This window comes from Gracilinanus agilis, chromosome 3 (assembly GCF_016433145.1).
Source record: "Gracilinanus agilis isolate LMUSP501 chromosome 3, AgileGrace, whole genome shotgun sequence".
Lineage (NCBI taxonomy): Eukaryota > Metazoa > Chordata > Mammalia > Didelphimorphia > Didelphidae > Gracilinanus > Gracilinanus agilis.
This window is the reverse complement of record NC_058132.1, coordinates 336,065,561-336,081,545: the sequence shown is the minus strand read 5'-3', so window position 1 is coordinate 336,081,545 and position 15,985 is coordinate 336,065,561. Positions and strand designations below refer to the sequence as shown.

Below are 15,985 nucleotides of genomic sequence, written 5' to 3'. Positions count from 1 at the left end.
AGACATCTCTTCCACAAACTGGGAATTAAACCTGAAACCAAAGAGGCCAATAAATTCAAAAGAGAAATAAATGATAGAGCTTGTCAAAAGTTTTCTCCAAGTTCTGAATTTGGGCAACACAGTGAAGACTAAACTTGAATTCTCTGACTAGCCATTTAATTAGCAACCTCTTCCTTTCCTCCTGGTAGCATAGTCTATCCATATTTTTCTAACCCTTTCCTCAAACCAGATAGCTTTTTTTAATGCAACAACGTCTAGGAGGAAAACAAAGAAAGTATGTGGCACAGGACACTGTCTAAAAAGCTCTGCCCACTTTGCCATAGGTTATAAAAGGGTGAGTGTTCCAGACTCCATTCTTCAGCACCAATGTTTGGAAATCTCCTGGATATTCTTCTAGAAGTCCCCACTGAATTAGAGCTTTCTGAATCTAGAAGGGAATAGGAGCAGCATCTGTGTTCACCTTTCTGCCTTACTGTTCTCTCCCCTCACACACATTTTATCATCCTCACATTCCTTGCACACCCCAAACCCTGGTGATATTGATTTCCCTCAACTTCTTTCCTTTACTTCCTTCTTTTCTTTCCTTCCTTCTTTTCCTTCCTTCCTTCCTTCTTTCCTTCCTTCATTCCTTCCTTCCTTTCTTTCTTCCTTCCTTCATTCCTTCCTTCCTCTCTCTATCTCTTTCCTCCTTTTAAATTTTTTTCTTCAATTTTTTTCTCCACTTACATGTAAAAACAATTTTTGGCATTCATTTGCTAACATTTTGAGTTCATATTCTCTCCCTCTCTTCTCTTCCCCCTCCTTGAGGCAGCAATCAATTTGCTATTGATTATACATGTACTATCATATAAAACAGATTTCCATATTTATTATGTTGTGGAAGAAGACACATTAAAAAAAGTAAGAAAATAAAATGAAGAATGGTCTGCTTCCATTTGCATTTAGACTTCATCAATTCTTTCTCTGGATGACATTTTTTATCATGAGTCTTTTGGAGTTATCTTGGATCATTATATTGCTGAGTACTGCAAAGTCATTCACTGTTGATCATTAAACAAGATTGCTTTTACCATCAAATGTAATGGACTTCTGTACTAACAGCAATGCAATGACACAGGACAGCTCTGAGGGATTTATGGAAAAGAACGCCACCCACATTCAGAGGAAGAACTACAAGAGTGGAAACAGAAGAAAAACAACTGCTTGAACACATGGGTTGATGCGGACATGATTGGGGATGTAGACTCGAAACGACCACACCAATGCAACTATTAATAATATGGAAATAGGTCTTGATCAATGACACATGAAATTTGCGTCAGCTTTAGGGTGGGGGGTTGGGGAGTTGAAGGGGAAAGTAAGAACATGAATCATGTAACCATGGAAAATTTTTCTAAAAAATAAAAAAAAATTTTAAATAGAATTTTCCAAAAAAAGATTGTTTTTACCATGTACCATGTTCTTCAAGTTCTGCTTACTTCACTTTGCATCAGTTCATGTAAGTTTTTGCAGGTTTTTCTAAGGTCATCCTTCTCATTTCTTATAGTATTCCAGTACAATGATATATCAGAACTTGTTCAGTCATTCCTCAATTGATGGACATCCTTTAAATTTCCAATTCTTTGCCACCACAAAAAAAGCAGCTATAAATATTTTTGTGCAAATAGGTGCTTTTCCCTTTTTTTTTTTTTCCTCTTTGGGATACAGGCCTAGTAGTGCCCAAAAGGCACAGTTTATAGCCCATTGGGTATTTAGTTCAAATTGCTCTCCAGAATTGTTAGATCAGGTCACAACTATAGCAACAGTACATTAGTGTCCCAGTTTCCCCACATTCCCGCATATATTTATAATTTTCCATAATATTAGTCAATCTGATAGGTATGAGATTGTTGTTTTTATTTATATTTCTCTAATCAATAATGATTTGGACATTTCCTAGCTGTATGTCCTTGGACAAGTCACTTGACCTCAATTGACTATACCTTACTATTCTTCTACCTTGGAACTAATACACAGTATTAATTCTAAGAGGGAAGGGAAGAGTTTTTTTTAAATAAAATAAAATGATGATTTACAACATTTCTTTCATCTGGCTTTAGATGGTTTAGATTTCATTGTCTGAAAACTACCTGTTCATAACCTTTGATCACTTACCAATATTGAGAAATGATTCATAGTTTATAAATTTGACTCAGTTCTTAATATATATGAGAAATGACATTTTAGTCAGAAATACTTGTAAACATTTTCCCCCAGTTTTGTTTTCCTTCTAATCTTGGTTATATAGGTTTGTTTGTGCAAAAACATTTTAATTTAATATAGCCAAAATTATCTATTTTGCATCTTGTAATGCTCTCTGTCTCTTGTTTGGTCCTTCCCTCATCCATAGATTTGACATGTAAATTATTCCATGCTCCTCTAATTTGCTCATGGTAACACCTGTTAGGTCTAAATCATGCACCCATTTTGATCTTATTATATGTTGTAAGATGTTGAGCTATACTTAGTTTCTGCCATGCTGTTTTCCAGTTTTCCCTGAAGTTTTTGTCAAATAGTAAGTTCTTATCCTAGAAACTTAGATCTTTGGATTTATCAAACACTAGATTATCATAGTCATTTTTTCTACTATCTATTGTGTACCTAACCATTGGTCCACTCTTCTCTTTCTTAGTCAGTACCAGATTTTTTTTTAAACTTTCCCTTCCATCTTAGAATCAATATCAAATATTGGTTCCAAGGCAAAAGAGTGATAAAGGGTAAGTCATTAGAATTAAGTGACTTGCCCAGGGCCATACAACTAGGAAGTATCCAAGGCTAGATTTGAACCTAGGAGCTCCTTCCCTTGACATTCTCAAACTTTTGTTCTTCCAGATGAAATTTGTCATTATTTTTCTAGCTCTATGAAATAATTTTTGGTAGTTTGATTGGTATGGCACTGAACAGGTAGATTAATTTATGTAGAATTATCATTTTTATCATGTTGGTTAGACCTATCCATGAGAAACTGACATATTTCCAATTGTTTAGCCACAATTTCCTTTAAGCCATCCTATCTAAGCAACTGAAAATCCCCCAGAGACATCTTGCTAGCAGCTAAATTGCATCTGAAATGTCTCTCCTAAAATAAGTGGGTGCTTGCTTCGGCAGCATATATACTAAAATAAGTGGAATTGTACAGAAATCTTTTTTGTGGGGCATTCTCTTCTAACCTAGAACTGTTTTCTCCTTTGTTTTTCCCCATCTTTGTGTTTTGCCTTCCTAGTCCATGAACATCTTTAGAGTCTTTCCAGGAACTTCTTGTACCTTAAGATTTTCTTCTTCCCTCCAACCTCAGCATACACACATTCTCTTATCTATATTCAACTCCAGTTCCTAACTGCTTGGACTCTCTGTCTCTATCTTCTAGATCAACCTTAGGTAGACAGGTGATAAAGGGATGGAGTGCTGGTCTTGGACCCAGGAACACCTGACTTCAAATCATTCCCCTGACATAATAGCCAATGACCTTAGGTAAATCACTTAACCTCTTTCAAACTCAGTTTCTTTATCTGTAAAATGGGGATAACAATAGCACCTATCTCACAGGGTTTTGAAAGTCTTAAATAAGATAATATATACAAATCCCTTTGCAAACCTTAAACTCGAAGTAAATGTTAGCTCTTATTATTATTACTCGAAAATTCTAAGGAGGAATCCCAGGAGACACTAAGACCCATTTTGCTCTAGAGCAGTGGTTCCCAAACTTTTTTGGCCTACCACCCCCTTTCCAGAAAAAATATTACTTAGCACCCTGGAAATTAATTTTTTTTTAAATTTTTTTTTAAACCCTTAACCTCTGTGTATTGACTTATAGGTGGAAGATTGGCAAGGGTAGGCAATGGGGGTCAAGTGACCTGCCCAGGGTCACACAGCTGGGATGAAAATTAATTTTTTAAAAATGTTAATAGCAATTAATAGGAAAGATAAATGCACCTGTGGCCATCACCGCTTCCCTGGATTGCTGCAGCACCCACTAGGGGGTAGTAGAGCCCACTTTGGGAATCACTGCTCTAGAGGCACCCAAAACAGAAATTTACCTCTCTCTTCTCAAAGAAGCCACAAAAGAGACCCAAGAAACTGTTGATTAATTGGACTAATACCAGGATAATCTGGAGAACGCTGACACCCAGGAGCGTGGAGAAGAAAGTTACATGCCAGATGACAGCTCTAGAAGGCTCAATACAGACTGAATCCCATAGGAAATGGTCATAAAGGTAGTTCCTATCCCCAAAAAGACAAGAAAACCAACAGATTGGGAATGAACCAGAACAGAAACAGAACAGGAAAAAAATAAAATTAAGATATCCAGACAATCAAACAGACAAAACAGAGACTTCATAAAACAGCTCAAGTATAGAACTCTAGTATAAAATTACATTTTCACTTCACTAAACTCAAAGGTAAAGGAAATAGATTTCACATCAGAACCTAAAAAAAAAGAATTTTGTGCCAAAAGATAGATGTTCTAATGAAGCAACCATTCGATAAGCATTATTTTAAAATTTTCAATAAACATTTAAATTGGAGGGTAGCTACATAACACAGTGGAGAGAGCACCAGGACCTGGATTTAAATCTGGCCTCTCACATGTCCTAGCTGTGTGTCCGTGGGCAAGTCATTTAACTCTGTTTGCCTTGGTTTCCTTTTCTGTAAAATGAGCTGCATAAGTAAATGGCAAACCACTCCAGTAACCTTACCCAAAAAAACCCCAAATGGGATCACAGAGAGGAGGTCTCAACTGAAAGAACTGAACAGCAACAAAAACCAAATGGCGTTATTGACAAGGATAAGTTAAGAAAAAGAAGGATAAGAAACTAGAAGGAGCATTCTCATTTCCTGGGAAAGGACTAAAGCTATCATTTGACTTCTAAGGTCCCTTCCAGCTCCAAATCTAGGATCCTATTTACCTGTCATTCAGGTCTTTAAACGGATAGCCGTACTTGGAGGCTTGGGTCTTGTTGGACGAGGAAACACCAAACCTGCAGAAAGGACCATTCTTCAGGGCTGCCCCAGATGTGATAAAGCAAACAAAGGCTCCCAAAAAAGCCAGGCAACTTGCCAGCATAGAAACAAGCATCTATAGAGGAAGAAAAAAAGAGGGAAGCCACGTATGAGACAGAATTATCCTCTCACCTACAGTGCTGCCCAGGCAAGTCACCTGTGCCTTAGGCTCTCACGTCCCCAAGAGCACAACTAGGAGGATGTGGGTGATGGAATGACCCTCAGGACCTCACAGAACATGAAACAGGACTAGATTATATGACACAGGTGCTTTAATGCGGTTGCAAGGAATCCATTTGCATGGCAGACACTTAAACCTTTTTTTTTAAACCCGTGCCTTCTGTCTTAGTATTAATTCCAAGGCAGAAGAGCTGTAAGGTCTATGCAATTGGAGTCAAGTGACTTGTCCAAGGTTACACAGCTAGGAAATGCCTGAAACAAGATGTGAACCCAGGTCTTCTTGATTCCAGGCTTGGCTTTCTTTCTACTGAGCCACCTAGTCGCCCCTTTTCACAACATCTTTACCTCAAAAGCTTTTACAGAAGATTTGGATTCAGCCTTTGACCTTACTAGGTAAACTTAATTTTTTTTTTTCATTTCCATGTAGAAACAATTTTTGACAATTGTTTTCTGATATTTTAGGATTCAGATTTTTCCTTCTTCCTTTCCCTCCTCCCCAAGGTGGTAAATAGTCTAATAAAGGTTATACCTATACTTTTATGCTATACATATTTCCATATTGCCTATGGCGTGATACAAGACACATATCACACTGCAATAAAAAAACTCACAAAGGAAATAAAGTGGGAGATGGCTTGTTGTGATCTGCAATCAGACTCTTAACAGTTCCTTCTTCAGCTGTGGAGAGCACTTTTTATCATGAATCCCTTGGAGTTAGAAAGATTAATTTTTAAGTGCTCACTAATGGTTCCTCCAAAATCTAACCAGATTTTTTCCATTTAAATCCTAACTTTCTCATTCTTGAATTTTCTCTCAAAACAAACACTGAAGAGAAAAAGAAAAATTGTGGCCCAAATTGTAATGGCCTCTTTTATAACCAGCAATTCTGTTAGCTAGCTTTCCTAACTAACTTTGGCACATCTTGTGATTCTTGGGCAGCTAGATGGCTCAGAGCAAGTCACTTAACTTCTGTTTGCCTCGGTTTCCTCCCGTGAAAAATGGAGATAATAAAAGTACCTAGCTCCTAGGGTTGTTGTGATAACCAAATGAATTATTAATGGTAAAGCACCAAGCAAAGGTAAATGTTATTTAGCTGTGTCTGATTCTTATTGACCCTATGGACCATACCATCCATGGAATTTTCTTGGCAAAGATAGTAGAGCAGTTTGCCATTTTCTTTTCTAGTGGATTAAGGTAAACACAGGTTAAGTGACTTGCCCAAAGTCACAGAGTTAGAAAGTATCTGAGGCCAGATTTGAACTTGTATCTTCCTGACTCCAAGCCCAGCACTCTATCCACTGAGCTATCTAGCTGCCTATGTCTGGCATGTAGTCAGATCTACATAAATGTTAGTTGTTGTTGTTGTTACTATTATTGCTGGCTTCTAGTTCATTTTCAAATCTTCTAATTTCTTAAACTGGATGATTTTTAAAAATTTTATTTTTAAAAGATATATTATTTTCTCCAATTACCTGTAATAATAATTTTCCACATAAGTTTTCTGAAGATGTAAGATCCAAATTGTCTTTCTCCCTCCTTTCCTTCCCTTCCCAGAGATGGCAAGCAATTTGATCTGAATTATACACATATTATCATATGAAGCCTACTTTCATATTTTCATAAGAGAATACTCATATAAAACCAAAACCTCAGGAGTTGCTAAAGCTCAGTTTTGTTCAAGTGAGATGTCCTCTCTCTATAGCTAGTCTTATCAGATATCCTGGTAGGAAATCTCTAAGATAGTGGAGGTCCCCTTCAAGACAGAAATCAATAAGGATCATCCTATCCTTGTCAGCCTGAGGATCTCTATTTTTATAACCTTGTAGCTCTGTTTCTTTGACCTCTACAGTTACTTCTTCTGGGAAGCTGATGCTTCCCACAAACTCATAATACAGAAGTTTTATTCATTTTTCTTCTGCAAGGCAAACAACCTTTGCAAACCTAAACAAATATGGAAGCCACTTTAATAATTAACATGCTTTGAAAGTTGCTTGTGAGAAATAATAATAATACTTTATCAACTGATATTTCTTGATAAAGGGCAGCTAGGCAGTGCAGTGAATAGAATGCCAGGCATGAAATCAGGAAAACTGATCTTCATGAGTTCAAATTTGGCCCTAGACACTTAGCTGTGTAATCCTGGGCAAGTCACTTAACCCTATTTGTCTCGGTTCCTCATCTGTAAAAAGAGATAGAAAAGGAAATGGCAAACCATTTCAGTATCTTTGCCAAGCAAACTCTAAATGGGGTCTGACAAAGAGTAGGACGTGACTGAAAAACAAACTTCTGGATAACTGTTATATGATTCCGGACCTCAGTTTGCATATCTGTAAAATGAAGGTCTTGACTTCTCTCAGTTCCCTTCCAATTTTGACATTCATGAAGAAAAACAACCTGAAGGTTTTTATCTTCACTATAGATGAAAATAAAAACACATCTATATTACATAGACATACATCGGATAAAATTTAATATGCATGTATATAATATGCATATACATATTATATAAAGCTATATAATATAGAGATGTATTATATACTTTCCCAAGTCAAAGACTCTATCAAACAAAGCAATGAACCAAAGTAAAAAGGTATAGGAACTAGAATAAAAGAACTACTTACACTTTTGCAGGGCCCACTGTTCCTGAAGCAGCCCCGACGCCAGCCTATCAGTGAGATGAGAATGGATGCCAAGAGCACCTGTAGAAAAAAAAAGGTAAGAGTTAAGGGAGGAACAGAAGGAGAACCAGATTTCTTGTAGTTCTTCGGATCCCATCTTCATGCTCAACAGGCTAGTCAAATACCCTGAATGCATAAGATTATCCTATATTCTAGAATTTTATTCAGTTGTTTTTTTTAAACCTTTACCTTCCATCTTAGAATCAAATACTATGCATTGGTTCCAAAGCAGAAGAGTAAGGGCTAGGCAATGGGGATTAAGTGACTTTCCCAGGGTCACACAGTTAAGATATGTCTGAGGTCACATTTGAACCCAGGATCTCCCGTCTCTAGGCCTGGCTCTCCATCCACTGAGCCACCCCACTGCTGCCCTTATTCAGTTTTAAACCATTAGAACAACACATTTTAGCCCTGCTGACCATGCTGACAAGAGTTAGTTCACAGTTCTTATCCCAGAAATATGCCCAACATTCTCTAAACTATATTTTGGCAATCCAGTCCCAAAGATTCTTCTCTTCTCTTGGTCCCCAGGTTCCCTTAAAGCCCTTTCAGGTTTCAGATTGGTCTGCTGGACCCTCAGAAGAAAACCCTCTTTTTGACATAATTGCACACCCAGTATGAGGAAGAGCAGAGAAGGTGACTAGTGTGGAGAAAAAAATATTCACTTACCATCAGGCCCCCTCCCCAAAGGCCTGAGCCCCTCAGAGCATGCTTGCCTATAAGGCCATTCTTCAGAGAGGTCACTTCCCAGTCAGGAAAGAATAGAGCAAGGTTGGCCCCAGCAGCAAGCTGGGCTGAAAGGCCAAGGCTGACCCCCAGGATGCGGGAACATGACCGAGAACATGCCATCATAAGTTGGGGCAGGAACTGTGCTCTGAAAGATGGAATAAGAGGGAAGGTTATCATGATTCCAACTTTCAATCAACCTTCCCTTCCCTCTTGTCTCAACCAAAAGATTTCTCTCTCAGCCACAGTAATCACGGAAAGCAAGGACCAATAGGAGAGGCCATGAGGTTCTAGCACCCACCATAGCCATATGGACACTAGAAGCATATGGCGGCTATAGCACTTGTGACCCAAGAGCACCTGAGGAACCCCCATCGCTGAGCCTTAGATGCCTCCTGTACTATATTTCTTCTCTGAGAATCAGTAGGTGATACTGAGATGTCCGGGCTAGGAGGCAGCCTCTTGAATTTAGTGTTCTGGACACTCTTAATTGGCGCTGACTGGCGGCAGGATTTTCCCCACTGGAGAAGATGACCACAGAGAGGATGATTCAAGCCCAGGCCTGGCTTGCTAGAAGACCTGGAGGTAATTGTTTAGAGAATGCAGAACTGGAATGGAGGAGAAATGTAAAGTGCCTATTTAGCAGGTCTAAAAAAATGCCTATTGAGTGGTTCCACCAATTCCCAAGAGATAATAATAGTAGTTTGGGGTTATTACGGCTGATTCTTTAAGTCTTTTTTTGTTTATTTTTTTGGTCAATGCTTGCAGGTGAGTCTTGTGGGGAGTATTTTTTTGTGTGTGTGAACAAGAAATAAGGAACTGCCCAGATCTACAGGTTACATAGGATTTCTCTCTATTCCTGCCTTTTGGGGAAGATCTTAGACCAGAGTCAAACCAAAGCTTTAAGTGGAATTGCTTATCCGCTCTGGGAGGGGAAAGGGAATAGGAGGGAAAGAAAATGAATCATGTAAACATGGAAAAATACTTTAAAAAAATAAAATAATAAAATAAATAAATAATCTTACCTTCCATCTTAAAATCAATACTGCATATTGGTTCCAAGGCAAAAAGGGCAGTAAGGACTAGGCAATAGGAATTGAGTGATTTATCCAGGGTTATACAAGTAGTCAGTGTCTGAGGCCATATTTGACATTTAATAATATTTATTTTTTAGAAAAGTTAACCTGGTTACATGATTCATGCTCTTACTTTCCCCTTCACACACCCCTACATCCCTCCCCCCATAGCTGATGCACATTTCCACTGATTTTAACATGTGTCATTAATCAAGACTTATTTCCAAATTGTTGATCATTGCATTGGTGCGGTAGTTTCGAGTCTACATCCCCAATCATGTCCCCCTCAGCCCATGTGTTCAAGCAGCTGCTTTTCTTCTGTGTTTCCACTCCTGTAGTTCTTTCTCTGAATGTGGGTAGCATTCTTTTCCATAAATTCCTCAGAATTGTCCTGGGTCATTGCATTGCTGCTAGTACAGAAGTCCATTACATTCTATTTTTTTTTTTTTTGCATTCTTAGCCCATGCTGCTTTATTGCTAAAAGACCAAAAACAAACCCCAAAAGTTTCATACATAGTTGCAGAGTTTCCAATTTAGGTTTTTAAAAACAGTTCCTCTTTATATCATCAAAAGAATAAAAATCTCTTCTTCAAACTCTCAAAGATGCATAGATACAAAAGCAAGCTGCCTTTGAAAAATTTCAGGTATGTACAATGAGAAATTCTAACAATATTACCTTGTAAAATAGAATAACTGCAATAGAGTACAGAACACGGTGCCATATAACAATTTCTCCTGCAGCTAAAAAAGGTCAACAGAATATAGAGTATATAAAGTGAGCTCTTCAAGGGTTGGGGTCTTGCTAATCTAACGCCAAATTGTTTTATTTTATTTGACATTTTAGAGCTGAACAATTTAAAAACAACTTTAAGAACAGTATAGGTACTTAAAGATTGACAATTGCCATGTGGTGTTCCAATTTCTTTATTATTTTGTATATTTCTCCCCACTACTACAAAAAAACAAACAGCCCAACATCACAACTACGGTACAGCACACAAATGACTTTGTGGTCCAGGGAAGTAAACTGGCCTCAGAAGGAAGATCTTCTGTTTATAAACTTTTGTTTTTAAAGATTAATCTATAAAGTCCAAGAGATTCTTGATAAATTTGAAGATAAAAGATTCTAGATTAAATCTTTGTTGTTTTTTTTAAATCTTTACCTTCTGTTTTAGTATCAATTCTAAAACAGAAGAGCAACAAGGGCTAGGCAATTAAAGTTGAGTGACTTGCCCAGAGTCACACAGCTAAGTGTCAGATCAGACTTGAACCCAGGCCCTCCTGACGCCAAGCCTGGTGCACTATCTATGTAGCTGTCCTACATTAAGTTTTGTTAGGAGCAGCATATTCCAGTATTTACTGGAGGAATGAGCGAAGATTGACAGTTACTATATTCTTAAGACAAAATCAATAAATACTTAATTTTCCAATTTGATTTCACAGATATTCTATTAAGTGGCTGAGAAAAACTGTAAATGGGCTTAGTAAGGCTTTAACTTCCCAACGTGGGTTGGGAAGAAACTTGTTGAAGTGATGTTCAATTCTGAACCATTTAGAGATTATTATTTTTATCCTTTATTTGGAAGGAGTTTTTCCAACAATGGAGAGATGTGCCCTACTAAAGAGAAGTTTTGCTCATTTAAGAGGGAGAATCTTTGTGAGAAGTAAAAATTTGTCACCTCTCTAGTTATGTTTAAATCAACATGTCTCCTAATTCTATTAGTCTGTTCATAAATTTAGATGGATTCTCTAGTTCCTGCTTTTAATTTCTCAAATTTATTCAAGGTTCCTGGTTTATCTGAACACTCTCTCATCATCACCCTAATAACTGCCTCTCTAGATTTGCATAATCTTTCGTAGACATGAGGATAGTTCAAATTCCAATGAAGGTCATGTTTAAACCAGTGAATAGTGCCCCAAGTCTCATGGGTAAAACTAATATCTTTCTCTTTTTATTAATAATTTGTCCAATAAGTATTCAAAATTGAACTGCTTATAGATGGTTTCTATCTTTTTATAACTGCTATTGGCTCTACCTCTAAGGAAGGGGTTCTTTGCTTAAATCCCTCCATACCTCATGAGATAATTGGTCTGTGGTGCCTAATAGTTGCTAATTCATTTTATGGGTTAAAAGTTGGCACTTCTCAGAGGGACCATTACATTCTATTTTACCACAGTGTATTGGTCTCTGTGTACAATGTTCTTCTGGCTCTGCTCCTTTCACTCTGCATCAATTCCTGGAGGTCTTTCCAGTTCACATGGAATTCCTCCAGTTTATTATTCCTTTGAGCACAATAGATTTTCATCACCAACATATACCACAATTTGTTCAGCCATTCCCCAATTGAAGGGCATATCCTCGCTTTCCAGTTTTTTGCCACCCCCCACCACAAAGAGCGCAGCTATAAATATTTTCATACAAGTCTTTTTATCTATGATCTCTTTGGGGTACAAACCCAGCAATGGTATGGCTGGATCAAAGGGCAGGCATTCTTTTATAGCCCTTTGAGCATAGTTCCAAATTGCCAGCCAGAAGGGTTGGATCAGTTCACAACTCCACCAGCAATGCATTAATGTCCCAATTTTGCTGAGGCCATACTTGAACCCAGGACCTCCCATCTCAATTCTCTTAGTCACCCAGCTCCATCTTTTTTTTTTTTTTTTTTAATAACCCTTACCTTCCGTCTTGGAGTCAATACTGTATATTGTGTAGAGTGGTAAGGATAGGCAATAGGAGTCAAGTGACTTTCCCAGGATCACACAGCTAGGAAGTATAGGAGGCCAGATTTGAACCCAGGATCTCCCATCTCTAGGCCTGGTTCTCAATCCACTGAGCCACCCAGATGCCCCTATCCATCTTTTTTAAGTGATATCTTGAGCTGCTCACTGATTGAGGGATGGCTTTAGATCTACCCAATAATATTCTACATCCCAAAGTCTTAAAGCTTGGTTATAATGCTTGATTATAATGATTACTATTATGATTTTAAAACTCAACTATAAATCAATAATCATTTTCACACACTAAAAGGGGATACCCAAATAATAAGACTTAGGACTTCCCCTGCTCAAATGTAGCTTATGTGCCAACATCTGTTTCAGAGGAAAATCCATAAAGCCCTCAACAAATTCCTCCCAAACAAATTAATATCTATGAGGCCTCCAAACTATACTGTGCAGTTGGCTAGCCAGCCTGTTGAGTTAGAACACTGGTACATATATTCCCTGTTACCTATGGACAGAGAATTGGATCCAAAGTTGAATAGGAAGAAGATGGCAAATTGGATTGTATCTGGAAAACCAAGCAGTGCTTTCAAGGATTCTAAGATGACTTCCAGTGCAGTGAACCCATCCTTTAAACTCAGATGTTGCCATGGTAATCTTAAGATGTTTTACAGCATCTCAAACTCTCTCTGCCCACAGACAATCCTCCTATCCCCTGGGACAAGTCAGGCACTGGCCCAACTAGAGCTGGCTGAGGTTGATTCTTGGCAGCTATCCAAGGAGTGGAAGATGAAGTGTTTTCCAGTGTTAACTTTCTTTTCCAGGCCAAAATTGAGACAATTATTTATGTACCCAGAGTCTAAAATTCACACTCCTATGTTATGGCTCTCCCTGAATCCACTCTCTCTTTTGATCTTCTATTCACTGTAACACAGGAAATTTGTCTGATCATATAGAGAACAAAATTTTCTGGCATTAAAAACGTGTATGTTTATAAGTCATACAAAAAAAGCATTCAGGACAGTAAGGAGGCTCAATGGATAGAGCGCCAGATCTGGAGTTGAGAGGACCTGGGTTCAAATCTGGTTTCAGATATTTCGTAGCTGTGTAACCCTGGGCAAGTCCCTTAACTCCAATTGCCTAGCTCTCACCTGTCTTCTGTCTTGGAACTGCTAGTTAGTATCAATTCTAAGAGAGAACGTAAGGGTTTCAGGCCCAGAGACCGGAGGTCCTGGGTTCAAACATGTTGAGCTTGAGATAACTATGGGACATTTTGTCGATGTCCATCCAACAGGAATTGGTAATATAGGCCAAGAGCCTAAGTAGAGATCTGTCTTGTGTTCTTACAGCTCTGGAAGTCATCTGCACATTATCTCATTTAATTACAACCCTGGGAGATAGGTGGTGCTATTATTATTTTTTTAATTTTAAAAATTATTTCATTATTTAAATCTTAAATTTTATTTATATGTATTTTATCATTTAATAATATTTTTTTTTCTCTTTCATGGGAGATCACCCAGAGAGAAAAGAGGGGAAGGCCCAAGACAAAGGCTTGGAGAGTGGGATATACAACATCTATGACAATCCAGCAAAGAAGCCAGAGAAGGAGCCTGTAGGCTGGTGGGAGAAAAGATCAGTATCTCTAAAACTGAGGGAGGAGATAAGTCTCCAGGAGGAAAAAGGGATCAGCAAGGTCAGGCTAGCCTGGGTGGTTGGACATATCTACAATCTCTGCTCCTGGGAAAGCTGAGGCTGGTAGATCTCTTGATTTTTCAGTCAAGTCTAATGTGTGAATGCCCTTTGGGGTTTTCTTGGCCAAGATCCTGGAAGGGTTTGCCACTTTCTTCTCTAGCTCATTTTATAGATGAAGAAATTGCAGCAAATAGGGTTAAATGACTCTCCTTGGGGATATATAGCTGCTAAGTGTCTGAGGCCAGATTTGAACTTAGGTCTTCCTGATTTTAGACCTGGTGCTCTATCGACTTTGCCACCTAGCTGTCCCCCCATCTGGGTGCTTAAAGAGAGGCAACCTGGGTCAGGGCAGAAAAACCCCTAAGCTGCTCAGAGGTGGGAGAGAGGGAGAAGGAGAGGGGAAAAGACAGAGCCAGAGTCAGAGACAAGAATTGGGAAAGGGCCATCAAACTGGGCAGGTAAGAGATTACTGAGGGCAGCTTCCTAGCCATTTGTCCTTGGGCAAGTCGCTTAACCCTGATTGCCTAGCCCTTGCCAGGCTTTTGTCGTAGAATTATTACTTAGAGATTTAATATTAAAAATATAATTGCTGGTAACCTTGGAGAAAATAATTTGGTTTCAGTTTAGTGGTGAGGTCAGAAGGGAAAGGAGTGAGAAATAAGTGGAAAGGGAGGAAATAGAGGCAGGATAGGTGGATAATCTTTTCTAGGAGTTTGTTATTAAAAGAGAAGAAAGAGGATAATAGATTGAGGGGGCGGAAGGGTCAAGTAAAGGGTATTTTGAGGATGGGGGAGACCTGGGCAATGTTTACAGGCAAATACGGGAAGGCAGGATTTCCTTATGGCAACTATCCAGCCTCCCACTCCCCCCAGATATTCACCTCGATGTATTCAGGTTCCTCTCCATCAGTGACCCATTTGGACAGACAGCACCTTTCATGTTTCTGACTTTTCTCTATCAAAATTTACTTGTCCTGGACTATTCAATCCCTCTTTAACATCTCCCCTGAAGGACTTTCAATTTGGTAAAAGATGAAACTCATCAGCTATTTTTACTAATTGTATTATTTAGGGGCGGTCTCTCTTTTAGTCTGATCAGTTTCAGGAAGGAGCCCTTCTGGGGCTGATCAGACTTCTCATTTTTGAAACTAGTTAGGATCTCCATTAGAATGATTGCAAAAACATGTATAGCCTCTATCGGATTGCTTGTTTTCTCACTGAGAGTGAAGGAGGAGTGAGGGAGAGATCTTGGAACTCAAATTTAAAAAAAAAAAAAAACGAATGTTAAAATTGTCTTTACATGCAATTAAAAGAAGTAAAATATTTGAAAATTAAAAAAAAATTTACCTGTCCTGGGTCTCACCTAGAATTTTGGAATTGGGAGGACTTCTTTCTTTTTGTGCAGCAATCTCTACCCAGAAGCTATTGCCTCATTCTAGAAAGCTTGCAGACATTGCCAGCCTCTGTGTGGCCACATTAGGCTTGGTGCTTGAAACCAAGGCAAAGGGCAGACAGATCTTGTTCCTACATCAAAAGCCCTTTGATTAAGCTCCTCTTAAGGAGAAAGGCCAGCCATATTGCTAGGTCTCTTTGGAATGGCCACAGGGCTAGGATCAGGTTCCTTAGCTTGGAAGATCTGGAAATTCTCTATTCCACAAAATCATTAAAATTAGAGAGCACTTAGAGAGCCTTCCTGTCACAAGTGGGCACTCTAGGTTCAAGGTACTCTGTGGAACCACATTCACAATATCTGGTAATAAATGCATTTTCATTCAATCATTGATTCATTCACTTATCATCCATTGTGCACTTATTTATCTGTTTACATGTTATATCCCCCCAAAAGGAAGAAAGGCAAAGTCTGTTT

The 15,985-nt window shown here is 38.5% G+C and overlaps 1 protein-coding gene across 1 annotated transcript; it reads right to left on the bottom strand.

Annotated features, from left to right (window-relative positions):
• Positions 1 to 295: 295 nt before the first annotated feature.
• TM4SF19 (transmembrane 4 L six family member 19) lies at positions 296 to 8,750 on the bottom strand. Its single transcript, XM_044669155.1, has 5 exons — positions 8,568 to 8,750; positions 7,842 to 7,919; positions 4,947 to 5,116; positions 4,077 to 4,260; positions 296 to 427 (listed from the first exon to the last, which is right to left on the bottom strand). The coding sequence occupies exons 1-5, from the start codon at positions 8,748 to 8,750 to the stop codon at positions 296 to 298; spliced, it is 747 nt and encodes a 248-aa protein (XP_044525090.1).
• Between the last annotated feature and the right edge of the window lie 7,235 nt (positions 8,751 to 15,985).